The sequence below is a fragment of the Trichoderma harzianum genome (assembly GCF_003025095.1).
Source record: "Trichoderma harzianum CBS 226.95 unplaced genomic scaffold M431scaffold_2, whole genome shotgun sequence".
NCBI classification, from domain to species: Eukaryota; Fungi; Ascomycota; class Sordariomycetes; order Hypocreales; family Hypocreaceae; genus Trichoderma; species Trichoderma harzianum.
The window spans coordinates 3,196,370-3,213,603 of NW_020209250.1; the positions used below are offsets into that span (position 1 = coordinate 3,196,370).

The 17,234-nt window shown below is 50.9% G+C and overlaps 6 protein-coding genes across 6 annotated transcripts; 2 read left to right on the forward strand and 4 right to left on the reverse strand.

Moving 5' to 3' along the window:
- Positions 1-434: 434 nt before the first annotated feature.
- Positions 435-899, reverse strand: M431DRAFT_491217 (hypothetical protein; the record flags this gene model as incomplete). The annotated part of the gene is made up of 3 exons (XM_024916881.1): positions 435-571; positions 644-735; positions 808-899. The coding sequence occupies 3 exons, from the start codon at positions 897-899 to the stop codon at positions 435-437; spliced, it is 321 nt and encodes a 106-aa protein (XP_024779282.1).
- A 794-nt stretch (positions 900-1,693) lies between these two features.
- M431DRAFT_2187 (hypothetical protein) lies at positions 1,694-4,893 on the forward strand (the record flags this gene model as incomplete). Its single annotated transcript, XM_024913547.1, has 2 exons — positions 1,694-3,629; positions 3,731-4,893. 2 exons carry the CDS (start codon positions 1,694-1,696, stop codon positions 4,891-4,893), a joined length of 3,099 nt encoding a protein of 1,032 aa, XP_024779283.1.
- Positions 4,894-6,252: 1,359 nt separating this feature from the next.
- M431DRAFT_309084 (hypothetical protein) lies at positions 6,253-6,738 on the reverse strand. The gene has a single exon (XM_024914205.1). The coding sequence runs from the start codon at positions 6,653-6,655 to the stop codon at positions 6,314-6,316; it is 342 nt and encodes a 113-aa protein (XP_024779284.1). The 5' UTR covers positions 6,656-6,738; the 3' UTR covers positions 6,253-6,313.
- An 84-nt stretch (positions 6,739-6,822) lies between these two features.
- On the reverse strand, positions 6,823-7,680 carry M431DRAFT_2188 (hypothetical protein; the record flags this gene model as incomplete). The annotated part of the gene is made up of 1 exon (XM_024913548.1): positions 6,823-7,680. One exon carries the CDS (start codon positions 7,678-7,680, stop codon positions 6,823-6,825), a length of 858 nt encoding a protein of 285 aa, XP_024779285.1.
- Positions 7,681-8,634: 954 nt separating this feature from the next.
- M431DRAFT_309175 (hypothetical protein) lies at positions 8,635-9,538 on the forward strand. Its single transcript, XM_024914206.1, has one exon. The coding sequence runs from the start codon at positions 8,672-8,674 to the stop codon at positions 9,287-9,289; it is 618 nt and encodes a 205-aa protein (XP_024779286.1). The 5' UTR covers positions 8,635-8,671; the 3' UTR covers positions 9,290-9,538.
- Positions 9,539-13,427: 3,889 nt separating this feature from the next.
- On the reverse strand, positions 13,428-15,827 carry M431DRAFT_2189 (hypothetical protein; the record flags this gene model as incomplete). Its single annotated transcript, XM_024913550.1, has 2 exons — positions 13,428-13,675; positions 13,757-15,827. 2 exons carry the CDS (start codon positions 15,825-15,827, stop codon positions 13,428-13,430), a joined length of 2,319 nt encoding a protein of 772 aa, XP_024779287.1.
- Between the last annotated feature and the right edge of the window lie 1,407 nt (positions 15,828-17,234).

The following is a 17,234-nucleotide window of genomic DNA, read 5'->3' on the forward strand; positions in this document are numbered from 1 at the left end:
TGAAGAGCTCTATTAGGAGCTCTTAGCACATGACATTCTGGACGAGGATGGGTATATACGCGGATAAACTCCGTATGTGGCGTTGAGGTGTTGATAAATCCTTGCCGTTGGCTCTGACGGAGAGTAATAGTCTGCTTCAGATGTATGGCAAGAAGAGCATGGATCTGTTCATGGCAATGATGCTAAATCATCCCCCGTCGACTAAGCTGATTGTGGCATATAGACGTGGTCTCCTGAGAGTAAGATTTCAGGAATCCGCATGTTGATGATGACAGGCTCTACAAACATAATGAATAGGAGATGTCTATTTTTTCTCGTGTTTTTTTCTATTTTGAATTCTTTTTTCTCTGAATTGGAAAAAATTGCTTCTTGTTCTGTCTTGTGAAATGTGATATTAACAACTATGATACGATGCGCCCCGCACACCTAGCTATTTACTGTGTCTTTTTGCTCTCCGGTTTGGTGCCCTCTCTTAGATCTGTTTGATCTTCCTTCATGGCTACCACTATGTATGAAATAAGCACAACGTTGGCCAGCACAGCAGCCATACCACCGGCGAGCGACGAGTTCCCTGCATGTAAAGAAAGGTAAATCAGTCACTAGATCTGCGCTGGTCTATGTCAAACGAAAGAAGGGGCGCTACCGTTAAAGACTGTATGGACGGTCGCAAAATATGATCCAATGGGGATAATGATCATGGCGGCGGAGAAGCCGAGGAGCTTGTAGATGACGTCTCTGGTGATTGTGAGGGGAGTTAGTTAGCTGGAATGCGCATATGTGTTTTCTTTGAGTTGAGAGTGCTCTCACTTGGGGACAGCGGGGCTGATGTTGGACTTTTCCTCCGCGTCATCTTTTTCGAGGATTGTCCTTTCGGAGTTGACGATGCGGCGGGTGGCCATTGTTGATGGTGTCGGTGATTGGTCGTTGGAGTGAAAGTGAGAGAGAGAGAGAGAGAGCTGGGTGAGATTGAGATTGAGACTGAGATTTAGATGAGATGAGATGAGATTGAGATGAGGCCCCCGTACTAACGAAACAAAGACTGATGGAGCTCTCGCCAGAAGAGGGTCCCAGCTATTCTTATCGACGCTACCCGTTAAAGTGGCTGGGGCAAATGCCAATCTGTACCTGCCCGTGCTTGCTCTCACTCTTTCGAGGTCTTTGTCATCTTTTCTCTCTTTGTTGAAACTCGATCTTCTCCAATTCTCGTCCTTGTTAAGAGCCCTTAAGCCTGTCGTCTGCTGCCACTGAAGCAGTCATGTTGTCCTTCTAAACTTCGTCCAGCCACCGCATCGAGAGTAAAGTGGTCATGTGACTTCGCGACTTGGTGTTCTAGGCACGGCGCGTCTCGGGTTGTCACGAAAATTGTTGCAAAAAAGTGCCACTTTGTTGCGCTTCAACTAACACCCGCCACCAGTTTCTTCTTCGGCTTTCCCCGTTTGTACGATCGCTACGCCACTTTAGATCTGGGCATCTGGCGGGCGGGTGCTTCAGATCTCTTTTTGACCCTGTGTGATTTTTTTTTTACTCGTTTCCTCACTTTCGTCTCACTTCCATCTCAGCTCTGCGTCAGGCTGCGGGCGGGAAGTTTTAGCTTCTTTGTCTTAGAGAACGAAAATCGCTTTTCCTCACTAATTGGCTCCTCCACTCTCGCCCCCTGAGGAAGAATTCTTCTCTTCTTCTCTTCTTCCTCATCATGGCACGAAGCTCATCGCCGCTGCCACCAATTGCGCATCTCGGCATTGTACCGCGAACGCCTTCTCTCGGACGAGGACGATTACAACCGCAGGCCGAAGACATGGATGAACTGGCTGGAGACACGATCCCTTGCTCACCGTCAGTCTTCATGAAAGATCACGACACCACCCAGGCGACGCAGGTCCTCAGCCGCCCTGGGCTTACAATGGCCGGGTCTTCCTCTCCCGCCCCGAGCGTAATTGAGGTTCCTGCATCATCGCCATTCCAGCCAAAGCTGCAGCAGACGCGGTTGGGCTCTCGTCTGGCACCAGCCGGCACCGTCTTCCGCCCCCCTCGACCACAGCCAGTCTCTGAGAAGAGACCAACGCCAGAGCCCATTGATCTCATCTCAGACGACGATGACGACCTTACGCCACCGAGAGGAAACATCCGCCCTACGAATTTTAAGGCACAGATTGCAGCCTTTGCTTACAAACAGCCCGCATCTTCGATCGACGAAAAGGAGACAACAAGGAAGCTACGGCAGATATTTGACGTTTTTGGCGATCGGTACCCGTCGGATAAGGTTAGGGAAGCTCTTAGGACGTGTAAAAACGACTTGGACGATTCAATAGAATGGCTGGAGCGCAATGTACCGCGCCAAACTCAGACTCAGAGCCGGATTGCGAAGCCTCCTTCGAACCCTACTGTCAACCGACGCTTGGTATCCAAGGGCCAAATGCTATCACTTTCAAAGCCCGCGTCTCGTGCTACTTCTCCTTCCATCACTTCTGTCACTTCAAGTCCTCCCAAACCACAACCCCCGCCGCCCAGGCGCCGACTCATGCAAGGGCTACGCAAGAGACGTGCCTCTACACTCGAACCTGACGTGGAAGAACTGCCCAAACCGGCCTCGAGCGACGATCCGCTAGTCATAGACCTGGTAGATGACGGCAGAGAAGAATCGTACGAAGCAGAGGAATCCCCGCTGGCCTCCCAGGAAGATGACGACAAGGTGCTTGACAGCATCAATGAAAGTAGTGTTCAGGAGTTGGCAGCCATGACCGGCATGAAGGAGGATCTTCTTAAACCTATCATCGACAAGCGTCCCTTCCACGACCTGATGCAGGCCAGGAGAGTGAGCGTCAACAAGAAGCCTGGCGCCCGCAAATCTGCCAGGGTCAGCATCGGAGAGACCGTTGTGGATGCTGTCGAAGTATTCATGGACGCTGTTACGGCCATTGACAAGGTCGTGGCCAAGTGCGAAATCAAAGGTCAGGCAGTTAAGGGAGTCGTCGATTCCTGGGACCTCAACATGTTTGGTCAGAACAAACGCAGCACGAGGTCGACCCCCTCCGATGACGATGCTCCTCTAACGCCGACGAGCTTGAGCAGTACCAAGTATTCAAAACCACTTGTCCCTCGTCAGCCGAAAATGATGGACGGTCACTGTGTAATGAAGCCGTTCCAGCTCTATGGCTTGAACTGGATGTCGGTCCTCTATAACTATGATATCGGCTGTATCCTTGCCGACGAAATGGGTCTCGGCAAGACCTGCCAAGTTATCTCATTCATGTGTCACCTCGTAGAGGAGGATGAGAGAGAACCCAAAGACAGACGGCCATGGCCAAATTTGATTGTGGTACCACCCAGTACATACAACAATTGGCTCGGCGAATTCAAGAAATTTGCGCCTGGACTATCCGTGATAGGGTATCGAGGGTCTCAAGCAGAACGTGCCGAGATAGGCTATATGGTTGAGCAAGACCCTGACTCCTACCATGTCGTCCTGGCTACATATTCGCAGATTAATTCTGAAGAGGACATTGCCGCTATGCGGTCGTTTGACCTCAACGCAGCCATATTTGATGAGGGGCACAAGATGAAGAACCCAGAAACCAAGATCTACAAGGACCTTCGAAGAATTCCATCCGCTTGGAAGATGCTACTTACAGGTAGGTGCCACCAAGCCCACTTATAGATCAGATTTTATATATATGGTGAAGAGGCAGGGGTAAAGGGAATCCGGAGAGCTAACAATGGTATGATGATATAGGCACTCCTGTTCAGAACAACTTACTAGAGATGACTTCGCTCCTAAACTTCATCAACCCTAGACTTTTTGACGGTTACATGAATCAGATCCAGTACATCTTCAGCCAAAAGGTCACAATCCGCGACGTCACGAATGGCGCTTTTCTGTACAGTGAGCGAGTCAAGCGCGCGAGGACAATTCTCGAGCCGTTTATCCTGCAGCGACGTAAGGATCAGGTTTTGTCTGATATGCCTCGCAAGATTTGCACCGTTGTTCACTGCGACATGCCCAAGGAGCAAAAGGAGGTTTACGATGAATACGAAGAACTGTTCAAGATGGAGCCATCACAACGCACCGCGCGAGGATCTCGCGGGCGTCAAAACGATCAGAACAACGTGTGGATACAGCTACGAAAGGCGGCGCTGCACCCGCTCCTCTTCCGCCGCCAGTTTACAGACGAGAAGATTACGGAAATGGCCAAGATACTAATGGATAGGCTCCCACAGTCAGAGCTTCATCAGCCGGATATCAAGCATCTCATCCAAGAGCTCAAAAACTCATCCGATTTTGAGCTTCATCTTTGGTGCCGCGATTATCCCCGCTTGTTGAAGGAATTCGACATCCCCCCTACAACAGAGCTTGACAGCGGCAAAATCAGAAAGCTCCTGGATCTTATTAAACAGTACCAGGAGAATGGTGATCGAGTCCTAGTCTTCAGCAAGTTTTCACGAATTATTGAGCTTTTGCAAGAGGTGCTTGCGCGCAAAGACATTGATCATCGCGTGCTCATGGGCAACACCAATGTGTCAGAACGACAGACGCTGATTGACGAATTCAATCAAGATACTAGCATCCCCGTCTTTTTGCTAACTACGGGTGCGGGTGGCACCGGCATCAACTTGACATCGGCCAATAAGGTCATCATCTTTGACCAGTCGGATAATCCACAAGACGACATCCAGGCGGAGAATCGCGCCCATCGCCTGGGACAGAAGCGAGACGTGGAAGTTATCCGGCTCATCTCAGCGCACACGATCGAGGAATTGATATACAAGGCCTGCCAGAAGAAGATTGAATTGGCAAACCAGGTTACCGGTGCCATTGAGGAAGATGCCGCAGACGCGAGCAAGAACCTCGAGCAGGAAGTTCGCAAGATGATGGAAGAGCAAATGACGCCCCCGTAGGTCGGTGAGGCCAGTCCGTTCTAATCACTGCCGAAGCCTTGGTTTTCTTATTCTTCTTCTATTTTGTTTTTTAAAGAGCATCATCTTAATGAACGGCATTTGAAAGAGCAGCATGATCAAAAGGAGCGTTGAAAGAATCGAGGGCAAGAGGAATAAAGAAGAAGCATAAATGCATACGTTAGCTTTAACATCTTGAGCCTGTTTTGCTACGTTCTTGTTCTGTTTATATTTCTTATTTGACTTTGTATAGATTATATGTCAACCAGTTATGCGATGGGGCCTGGTTGGTGAGCATGGATACCAACGTACACGCCTGATACAGTGCTGGTATAATGTTGCTTTGCAATTCAGAGCGGGATGGCATGATAACTTTGTCATCTACTTACAAGNTTTATTATTTTTGAGATTACGAGCTTTATTATTTTTGGGAGGGTGAATAGAGGAGAGGAGGATGAACGGCTGGGGAGATATAAAGTAGTAATTACATATAGAAAGCGAAAAGATATTACGTTGATGACAATGTTAAAAAGGGTGAAAGTACATGCAGCGAGGTGATTGTGTCTGCAGTCAAGATGTTAATCTAGATCGATAAGTCAAGTGACCATTGTTTCTACCTTACTAGCTGGAAGCAGATCCCTTGAAAGAGTATATGAGTATTGGGCTTATAAATTGAAGGGAGTAAGAGAGACAGGCCCGATTGCCATATTGAAGGGCTCCCTTGTATACTAATCCACGGAAAGTCACCGCGTTGAGATGGCTGGAGTTGGGATTGAGAGGTTTATAGATAGCGTTCCCTTTATGGATTGGAAGTGTTGACTCGTTTTTAGTGATGTTTTGTTTCCCCTTGGCTCTTTTGAAAGTTTGTGCCCTTGGTATGTTATACTCCCGTTGTTTCTACGCTTGTATCAATCCATTTTGAAGCAAAGAGTAGGTTTTGTGCAATGTTGATTATACATGTTCACGAGGTTTCACGAGGTTGACATACGAGACAACAACCCATTAGATTCACCACGAGCTTCTCTTCTCAAAGCTTAAAGACTACTTGTCAAGCTGAATCTGTTGAGCGGCCCCAAAAAATAATACTGCAGAAAGGTAACTGCAAAAGGAGTAAAGTTGTATGTGTCCTCCCTTGGCTGAAGGGGCGAGAGGAGGCTGGAAGCGTGGATACCTGGGGCTGGGGTTCAACAGATCGCCTTCTTTCGGCGGATTTAGCAGCTTGTGTGAAACAAAACGTGGCTTTTTTTTTCTTCAAGGGATTCGTTAAAGTGGTTGCATCGATGGATTGTGGCGATCTCTGAGTTGGTCCCTTGATGACGTTTCGAGGGCGCCCATCTACACAGACTACGGTAAAGTAAGTGGCTGTACCAAAGGTCACGAACAGGCAGAAACTCGTAATAATAATTATTTTGACTTCTTTTTTTCATTGTGCTGATCCAGCTAGTAATAGTAATAAGTAATAAGTAGCGGTAATAGTAGTACCGTAGTAATAGTTGTTGTAATAGTCCAAAAGGTAATAATATCCACGGCACCCAATATCCAGGTGTGCCTCAATAAAAAAAGAAAAAGCGTACAAGTAATAGTAGGTGGTAGTACCTAGTAGTAGTGAGTCTCCCCATTTCCTTTGTTTTTTCCCCTCGACGCCAGTGCCCGAAAGATATGCGCTGTTTACAGGTAGATAGATGATGAATTGACAAAGTAGGATGTTGTTGTTGGTACAATGCTTGACAAGATTAAAAAAGAGGTAATAAGCCAACAAAGCCATCTGACAAAGGAAAACAAAATAGTTGTCGAAAAGACAGACATATTAGTAGGTAGGCAGTAAATAATACACCGCTAGCTTGATCAGATTCGACGCCTCCCCCACAAAAGTACACAAGGAAAAATAAAGTGTAGTAATAAAAAGGATTGTAAGTGAATGATAGGAAGGGCTCATCGCCAAGTCGAGTGGATTCTCGCTCGGCGATTCCTCGTCTTGACGCCAATGTCGCCGTTCATAATGAGGCTTTTCCAGCGCCTATTGACGCTGTGCCGGTCCTTGCCCAGACTTCTCGCGCAGTCTTTCCACTCCATCTTGGACAGCTTCAGCTTCTCGAGCACCAGCTCAACCAGGACGCGGTCGTCCTCGACGCTCCATTCAGTGCCGTCCGCCTCGACTTGGACGTCTGTACCAGGCTTTTCCGTCTCCTGGTCAAGGGCGCTGCCTTCCTGGAGGTGGACGTTGTGAAAGTCGGAGCGCTCGAGGCCCAGGGGAAGTTGTTCGGGCGAAATGCGCGCGCGCTTGGGCGTCGACGGCGCCTGCGGCGATGATGATGACAAGGGCGGGATTTGTAGTGCTTCAGCCTCCAGCTCGGCCTCAGTGTCCATGTCGGACTCGTCGTTGCGCCCCATGTCGTCGTCGTCTGCGCGCCGGCGTTTGTTGACGCCTCTCGGGGGCGCGCGCTTCGCGATCCTCTTCCTTGCCACGGGAGTCTCGTCGCCTTTGCCGTCCGTCTTAGCGGCGCGCGACCGCAGGCGCAGCTTCATGGGCGTCGGGGCATGTGCGAGGGGCGGCGTAGGGAGTTGCGTGAGGGTTGGCGCGGGCGCAAGCGCGCCGTGGTCGGTGTTGGAGGCGGTCATGGAGATGAGAGACTGGAGGGAGCGGCAGGTGTTCATGATGTTGTCGATGGAGTATTGAGCAGACAGAGTCGTAGGGCTGGAGGGAGGCGATACGAAGCGGCCGGCCTGTGATCTGGCTTGAGGCGCGGCGTGCGATCCGCCATCGCAGGAGAACGCGGACGGGAGAAGCATGTTGATTGATGGTGGTATTTTCTTTTCCTTCGCAGGTAATTGTAGTATTCTATAGTTTTGGGTCTCTTGGGAGAAACGTCTTTTGAGTATTTGCGCCCAGCTGCGCTTGGATGTTGGTTGTTGTTGTCGCGACTTGGATGTTCAAGGATTCGCGCTCTCACAAGCCAGCAGGCAGACTTGATTGACTGAGGCGACAGAAGGGAAGTGAATGGACGCTGATTGCACAGTTGTAACTTGGTAAGATAAAACGGCGTATTGGATAATAGCGGATGCCAGCAGCCGAGGGTGAGCGAATTCGTGGTTGTTCAAAGGAATGAAGCTGTTGTTATTGTTGTTGCAGAAACTTGGAGATGCGGGAGCGGGAGGGCGAAACGCAGGTAATATGAGCGCTGGGCGGTGCCTGGGGGGGATCATGGATGCGACATGGCAGGGGGGCCATCCGTAGAATTGGGCGTTAGTGTTAGCGTTCCCAGAGGACCCTTCAGGCACTAGAGACAGTTGGCAGCGGGAGGGTCGAAAAGGGCCAAACAAGGTGCAAAAACTGGGAAACGACGGGCACCGTGCGAGCGACGCCTGGAAAGTTTCAGCACCAGGCGCCAATATTCAGTGACAGGGGGTTGTCCTTTAGGGGGCCTTGACGGCCTGGAGGGTCCGGCTGCTGCCCTGGGACAGGGGTTGGTGGTAGCCGGATGCGGATTGACGTCTGGCGCGGGTCTAAGGTAGCGCGTGGGTAGCCGCTGAGTACCTGGCTGCGTACCAGCTGCGCGTAAAGTGTCTTGAGACGAGACTGCTTTCGCACGGGCAGCAGTACGGCACGGGTACCTACAAAGGAGATGAATGCACGGTGCTTTTCTGACGCTCTGCACACGGTTTCCGCCAATACTCTCTCCAGTAAGAGGGCCCACCAGTCCAAATGCGGCGACGGTACTTGGTGCACTATCAGTTTTTAGTGTCGTTTGCATCTCTCTCACGTCTCCTGAGATTCAACCTGATGTTCACTGACAGTCGAGCTCTTGTTGTGTTTTCCCTCTCTCTCCACAAATCTGTTGACAAACAACGACGATTCCGTGCTCTTACAAAACAACCAGAACGATTTCTCAATCCGTTTGCCAACGTGCCGCTGCACCGCCTCCCCCGCAATCTCTCGCTCTTGGGCCTCGTGTTTCTGCTATTTTTTGTGTGGCCTCGTGTCTCTTCACCCGCCCAAGTCAGCCCAAGCTCCTCATGCAAGCACTTTAGGCGCGCCTTGCAGGGCCATGAGGGAAAAACCGCTGGTGCAACATTCGGCGGAGCTTACAGTACGAGATGCGGCCTCTATCAGGGCTCACGGCGGGCTTCAACACTGTGCCGCATGCGGACACGGACGTTGGGCACCTCTTTTTTTGCGAATCTCTGTCTCGCCTTGTCCCTCGTCGAAGCCCTTTTGCTCTCCCTCGCCAAGCCCTCTAGACCTGCCTGGATCAACCCAATGCGATTGCTATCTGCCGAGAGTCAAGTCGTCATCTGCAAAGCATTGCGGGGGACTGTCTTGGATCTAGTCTCACGGGAACGCCCTGACAACAGGCGCCATGCGAGAAAGAGAAAAAGAGGAGGCAGAAAGATAATTTGACCAAGCTGCTAGTTTTGGTCCATTGAGGGAGTCTTTGTCTCTCTCGCCTCTTTTTTTTTTTCCTCTTCAGCAGCTGTTTCTGCCCCATCGATCCCCATGCGTCTTGTCTCGGTCACACACACCTGCACACTTGCTCACATATTCTCTTTTCGCCCTCTCTCTCCGACTCTCTCTCCGACTCTCTCTCCACTCACACTAGCTACATGCAAGTAGCACCAAGTTTAACAGCTTCAAGCCCATCTTTAGTGGCACGGGACCAAGAGGAACGGCTCGCCCTTGTTAGTTCAACTCCTCTTTTCATCAGTTGCAGCAAAGGGACGGAAGACCCAACGTTGCCAAGAGATGGCAGGCCAGATGAAATCGGAAACGCTTCGTCAAGTGACGATTCGATAGCTCCTCCGTTGATTCCAGCACATTCTGATCCAGGGACACTGCGATATTGCTCGTACAGTATATTGGTCTTGTTACAGCTCTACGCCATGCAAACCAGCATCCCCCATGTCCACCGTGAATGGGATCTGCTCTTTGTGCCCGAAAACGTGCGGAGCCCGGGCCAGATTCCGGCATAATGCGCCGCTGACAAGTTCTTATTTCCCCTCTGCCTCTTTCGCTTCGTCTTCCCCGTGTATTCCGGCCGGCTTCTCGTACTGTATGATGATAACGACTTCGATGGTTCCCCAAGACAGAGATGTGCACGATGCCAGTAGCGTCATCAATGAAGTCAGTGCCTCCCTCTAAACTGGAGTTGCCTGCCCTCCCCCCTGGTATACAATAGTTGTTCCGAGTAGACCGTGAGCCCTTGGAAGGAGTCAAGGTCGAAGCCATTGCGATCTCGATCCCTCTTCTCCTTTCCATCATGACGCAGCCTTTCCAGCTGATCAATGGTTTGGCTTACTGTCTGGGTTGCCCGTCGAAAAGGTCATGGTTGCGCAAGACAAGAGACATTAACTTGTTTGCCGTTCGTACGTGCAAGTGGCTTGGGATGACAAGCACACTCCCAGCTGACAAGCCGAAGGGAGGGAGGGCAGGTGTTTCCTTCAGTGCCAATAGCTGGCAACTATTGGCACCGGCGATACCCATATCCGACGAGCTCGTGTTCAGGTGTTCACGGTCAGCTTGGCCGTATTCTATTCTACGAGTACTGAGACCATCCTAACCAGCTTAGTACCGAGTCATTGGCACCAGCCTACCATTACCACTCTCCAAGAGCCGTCCATCCGGACAAGAACAGCTTGCCATTCGATACTCTACGGATCGGCCTTTTGCATAGCCGCTGCGAGCCAATCCAGGGGCCTATCTTATCGAAAGTCATCGAAACTCGGCCTCATCTCCGCACTGAGGCCCCAATTGGCACATGTGAGTGTGAATTGCCTCACATCACATCGTGAGGGGCTCGACTGGAGTCATTATCGATACCCGCCTCAGCCATGGCCTAGTGACGATTGAAACGCGCCTCCACGCGTGTCTGACGCGCTTTGACACGCCCCATTAATGACGCAGCCTTGGAAACGCCGGCCAATAATGCATCACGGTTCGGTGGGCCGAGTGACCAGCCCCCCCTGCGAAGCATATTCCGCTTAAGAGCTTGCAGCCACAGCCGCCACAGGGTGCATGTCAAGGGTTTGAATGGGTCCCTTGGCATAGCATGGCCGTGAGAATGGAAGCCTCTCCATGGAACGAAAATGTCAAGCTGCTCACTATGAATACATCCCGGGTAGTTGGATGGCCCGGCAAATGGACGAGTGATATCGAGATGCCACAGTTATGCCCAATGCTACATACAATGGCATATCCTGAGCATCTCGAGTATTCTCCGACTTTTGATAAGAATCACATGCAAAGTTCCCTCTACTCTACACAGACATTCATTGGGACTTTGCAATTTGAACATTCAACTACCATAAGATCGACCCATGATGGTCTCAGCTCTGTGGAGCTCGCAGGGGTACCAAGCTGCATAGCCCGCACGTGTCATTGTGAAAAGCGCCGGGCCAACCTTAGTCTTGCTTCCAGGCAACGCATGACATTATCGCAACGGATTTTAATATAGCCCACATGTGTCTGCCAGGCACTCCCGTTTCACCATCTGTCCAATCGAGACGCTCCGGTGACGACACATGTGTTGATCGGTTCCGTCGACCAGATATCCGGGCTAGTCGAGCTTCAATATGTTCATCTCTAGCCTCGTCGCAGATTGAGTGCAAGGGCAAATTGGCCAAAGAGTGACGAACTTGTTTACATGCTTTGTGTCACGGACAAAGGCCTCCCCCGCATGCGCCTTGATGGTAACACAAACAGATATGCGTCAACTGACTGAGCCCAGAACCTATGAACTTTGGTGTAACCTCGGGGGAAGCTCGATCCGTACCGAGGCCGTCTTTGTGGGCATGTTACGTGATACTTGGCGGGACGATGAACCAACCAGCTGTTGGTATGCCAAAAGCAACCCGCCTCGCAAAATGGTCACTCGCCATCGAATCTCATTCTCATCCCGCCAAACCAAACATTACGCAGCGTGGCTAGTTCATCTTCTCCATCTCCTTGCTTCTTTTCGCCTCCGTGTCACTCTGTGTACTGCAGGATCCCCGGTTCCATAATACTCTCTGAAATGCAATTCAGCTTGGGAGAGCGTGGTATAGCCACATTCCTCTATTATCAGCTATTATAGCTACCCATCTATATGTTTATAGTGAATAGGTATTCAGTTCCATAACGATATTCGTCCAGTACTCAGTATTATTCGCGTCACGAGATGCTGAATAGCAAAACTAGGTTGCTGAATAGGGCATTCCCAAAACTGATCGTCTAGTAGCCGGTTCACTATGTAACTTCTTTCTCTAGACTTTTTTTCGTAGTACTGTAGTGTTCGGTGTAATCAACACATACAGCAGCCCTCTTCAATAATACTGACTATCCCAAATTACCCATCACTCTAGTACATCAAACCTCCATCTCTAAGAAGCATCCAAAGGCCACGTTATCTACCAGAACTACAAGCCCTCAACGCCATCAAAGCATCACCAAGCAAAAGACAAAAATCTCACTATTCAGTTTTCATTCTCTAAATAAAGACGCAGCATGCAATGCCCATATTATCTGCTCCCAAGCAGGATGCATTTTTTTGCTACTTAACTTGTCAACTCCCTCTACACAGCAACGCGCGCGCGCAAGGGAAATAAAAGGGAAAAAAGCAGAGCCAATATCCAATAACACACACTGATTGATGCAACTCCCATAACGCCGCCGTGAGCAGTTAGAACACAGAAATTTTGAACAGGCAAATGAAAGAGAGGAAAGGGGTAGAATAGAGTCAAAGGAAAATAACACAGCGGCAGCGCAGCTGTCCAATTTCCATCCCTCTGCAGTCTCTTCTCAAATATGCAACAAAAAACAAAAGGCGTCCAAAAGAAGAACAAGAAGAAAAGTGCAGTGGTAGGCTCTCATTCCCCTTCGAAAACAAGACATTAATCTCAAAGGCGACGGGAAGAGTCTCTTTCTCTCTCCCTCTCTCCCCAGCCTCGCCTTCGTCGTATGTATATATAAATAAAATGAAAATGAAAAAGCATTCAGTCAACTTAACAATGCCTGCTGTATCAACCGTTTTGAAGATTTTTTTGTTTTTGCTTTGTTTCCCCTTCGCCAGGTGATGATGTGATTTTTTGCGAGGGAATACAGTCCTCTAAGTCGAATCCGAACTTGTTCCCGCCCCCTTATCCCACTCTCCATGTGGTGCTCTAAAAGGCCCTGCATGAATAAACCAGAAAATTGCAGCATATGCTCTCAAAATTAGATATAGATCAAAACTTGGCATAAACGTCGTGAGGCCACGCCCGTGAATATCAAAGCTTCCAAGACAAAAATCGACGCGGGTATGTAGAGATTAAGAAAAAAAGGCGGAAAAAAATATTATCAAGGAAAGTTTTCGACGGGAGTCCATCTCTCAAAACATCCAAGGAGAAAAGTCGTCAGAAAGTTTCCAAAGCTCGCTTGTTCGTATTAATCATGCCGCGGCCGCCTAATCGTTGCTCTTTTTCGTTCGTGTTATGTCGTTCTTCCGCCTGAGTTTGATTTGAGTGCAAGGTAATCATTTTTCCTTCCTTCTTTTCGTTCTTCTTTCTTTCCCTTCGTTCCCAGCTTCTCACATGACAACACAGTCCTTGTCGTCTTTGCCTCCTTTTGCTAATTTGCCGTTTCTCGGGGCGCCAACTTCCATGGGAGTTCCCTGGCCGCTCACAGCTGCTTGGATGATGGATAACCGCTGCTTGGCTCTCTCATCGCCTGCGTCTGCAGCCTTGACGTACCAAACATTAGCTTCCAGAATGTCTCGTCTGCAGCCAATGCCCATCTCCGTAAAGTATCCAATGGCGTACTGAGCCTTGACGTAACCTGAACGAATAAAACAACATAATTAGCGATCATAGTTGACGAAAAGGTGAAGATGACTGAAGAACAAAGCTTTCAACTTACCCATATCGGCAGACCGGCGAGCCCACTCATAAGCCTCTTCCTCGTCCTTTTCTAGCATTGGCGGAGCACCAACCATGTACCAGGCACACAAGCCCATCATGGCGGGAGCGTGTCCACGTTCAGCAGCACCAGTATAAAAGTGAACGCTAAGCGCCGGGTCTCGCGGACAGTTGAGATGACCATGCTCATAAGCGTCACCCATGCGGAAGTTGGCCTCTGGGTGGCCCAGCTCTGCAGCCTGTGTGTACAGTTCGGCCGCATAGTTGAGGTCGAGAAATATATCGTCGCCATAGCCCGTCTCGTACAAGCATCCCAGCTGGTAAGGGGCGGCGTTGTACTGCGCATCAGCAGACTCTGCAGCCAGCTTCAGCCACTTGATACCTTCACGATACCTCTTCTCGCCCAAATCTCCGGAAAGGCATGCCTTGCCGAGGCGGGTCATAGCTCCCGGGTGCCTCTTAGAGGCAGCCGTGCGTAGAAACTGAACTGCCTTAGCAGGGTCCTTTCGGCAACCCCAGCCGAACTCATAAGAAAGAGCAGTTCGGTATGCGGACTCGGCGTGTCCATGCTTGGCGGCAAGGACAAAGAGAGGGAACGCTTGGTTGTAGTCTTCTTTGCCTTTGTTAAAGAGCCCAGAGGCATAGCCATCGGCCAGGTAGTACTGCGCAAATGGATAACCTCCACTGGCCAGGCGCTGCAAGATCTGTTTGGCCTCCCGGACCAATTCAGTAGGGCTAGCCACGGTGGCCTCAACAATGGGGCTATCCAGATCGCGGAACGGCTGCGGGCTATTCTTGCGGCCCTTGGGATCAGAAAAATCCAACCCCTGCTCCTGAGCCACAGAAATCAAGAAGACGGCGAAAGAATACTGAACCGTAAAATCGTTGGTTTTCTTGACATTCTGACGGTACATCTCAAGTGTCTTCTGTACACTGAGCAGCGAAGCATTGTTGCCCACGACACCACGAAGCCCCGAGTTGTCCATAGTGATGGGCGGGGGAGCCTGCTGGGGATAAGGAACATTGAGAAGCTCAGCGTATGTAGAATTGCGGACATCAGGCGACTTTCGCGACTGGACTGACGGAGCGCGCATATGTGAGCCACCAGGCATCAAAGCAGGCGACCGCCCACGCTGCCCCTCAGAGAGCACAGAGTAGGCAGATTGGGGACGCGGCAGGGAGCTTCTGCTTATGTTGTTGGACGTGGGAGTCAGGTGACGCTTGATATTGCCTGCGCTGTCCACCAATTCCGGGTTGGAGGGAGTGCGAATGCCATCGTTCGGAACACTTGATACGCGGGGTGGATATTCCTGCTTGCGATACTGAAGCTGCTGTATCGACGCGCCTCGAGGCAAGTTGCCCTCGATGATGGAGCTGCCGGGAGAGTCTTCGTCGGGGAGGTATTCCGGTCCCTCGTTTATACCCGATAATGAGCTTGCGCTCGTTGTTGCCGAAGATTTGAAAGAAACGGGTTCTTGGGAGGGGTTGGTTGTCTCATCGGACTCACGGCTATTTCTGTCCACATCTTCCTTTCGCACAAGATCCTGAGGGCTCGTAGCAGTCGAATCGGTTCCATTGACCGTAGCGGCAGGTGGAATAGGCGGAGGGGCGCGGTCAGGTGTGGGCAGGCTGCTCTCAGCAGCAGTCGGGTTAGAGACGTCATCCTGGGACGACTGTTGCTTCGAGGTTTCAAGGAACGGAAGCTGTAAGTCGAGAGAACCCGAGACGGGGCTGCTCAGCAGTCCCGTAAACGGTTCCTGCTCTTTTGGGGGAGCTACTGCCTCTGGTTGTTGAGGCGCATCGTTGAGATTCAAGTTGAAGCTCAGGTCAAGTGGCTGAGTCCAGCTATCGTGCGCCGAATTCGTCTGGCCGGGAGACACCGGAGCTTCCTGCGGTGATGCTACCTCTGCAGAAACGACCGCTGGAGCTGCCTGCGGTACGGGCTTCCGCACGGTCCCTGCGACTGGCTTCCTCGGTGGTGACAGGGCCTGTGGTATGGAAACTGAGTCTCGTTGACTTGGCGAGCTGGGAGAAGTTGCAGTTGGGGGCGGCGAAGCGGTGGCTGCGGCCATGATGGCGGCGGACAGACCGGCACGTCGATGAGCTCGTCGTCTTCTTGGCCTCTGCAGGCGGTCAAGGGTAAAAATAAAGGAGAGAGTTTCGTGGCAATAAGATGCGTCAAGCCGTGGGAGAGGCAGCCGCTAAATGATGCCGTTTAACTAGCGAATGGCGAAACGAATGCAAAGGCGCTGCGGTCGTTGCCGCTACGATCTCCTCTCTTTCTCTGTTTTTTTTAACTTGGCCGTAAAACGATGCTAATATAATCGATATATTCCCTTCTCGCGGCGACAAGCGATTTGGCGATGCCGAACGCAGCTGTATTGCGCGCCGAGGTCTGCAACTCTGGTTCGTTGGTGCGGCGTCTGGAGCACAGCGGAGAAAGCGAGCGACTGGATGGGCGTGCGACGGCGAGACTGCGCTGGGATGTGAGCAAAAGGAGCGCACAAAACAGTGAGGCAAAGGGATTCAGCGAGAGGACAGCGGTGATAATAATAATTGGCCCGGCAGCAGCAGCTCGGAGGAAGCTGGAAATTCGCTGGCTGGGGGGGTGGAGGAGGAGAGGCGACTGGAAGTTGGGGGAGAGGGCCGACGATATTCAGCGAGGAGGGAAAATTCCACAGCCCGAGACAGGCAAAGACAAGGTACGCTCTTGGTACCTACCAAATGAGTAAAGTGGAGGGAGCGCTACGGCTCAGCGAGGGTACAAGCACTAGCAGGTGCGGGAGACGTGCAGGCAGGTTACAGGTCACAGGCAGCCAGGCCAAGTACCGCCAGGTATTGACTGTAGCGGGCAGCTCAGGTCCAGTATTTACGAGTTGAGCCCAGGTGGCCTGCCTGTAGCTGCAGTGGATGCACCTGCTGAGGTCCAGCCGGCGCTCCGTCAATCAAATGCAATTTGATGTACAGTGAGTGGCAGGCTACTCCTTGTAGTCAATACTATTGATACCAAGTACCAGGTAGTACCAGTCAATACCCGGACTGTGATATTGAATCAATAGATCAACACAAAGGGATGGTAGTTGTGCCAAGCGGTGCAGTCACTGCCCGTTTATCAGACACTCGTCGAATGGATCAAATCAAATGCCTTCAATGCTGTTGGTATTAGCATCCTTCTGTCAGCACCCATGGCATGTGGTGGCGTGAAATACAGTAGCGCCAGAAAGGGGGTAAGGTTAGGTTGATGGGCAATACGGAGTGGGCAAGGTTCAGTTAGCACCAAGGCTGGGTACGAGTCCATCCATACTTACATAGAAGGGTTGAAAGTTGAGCTCTTACAGGTCCATACCTCAGCCCAGGGACCGGCCAAACCTTAGTTCCTGTCGGCCGAAAATAAGTGATCAAAGCAATCTGGATTGAATTTGCCAGCGGGCGATTCGGTGGGCGGGCGCTGCTAGCGGGCTCGTGGGTGCCTCCAGCAA

Excerpts from the sequence above, each read along its gene's own strand:
- M431DRAFT_309175 (XM_024914206.1), top strand. The coding sequence starts at position 8,672 with ATGTTCACTGACAGTCGAGCTCTTGTTGTGTTTTCCCTCTCTCTCCAC.
- M431DRAFT_309084 (XM_024914205.1), bottom strand. The coding sequence starts at position 6,655 with ATGGCTTTGTTGGCTTATTACCTCTTTTTTAATCTTGTCAAGCATTGT.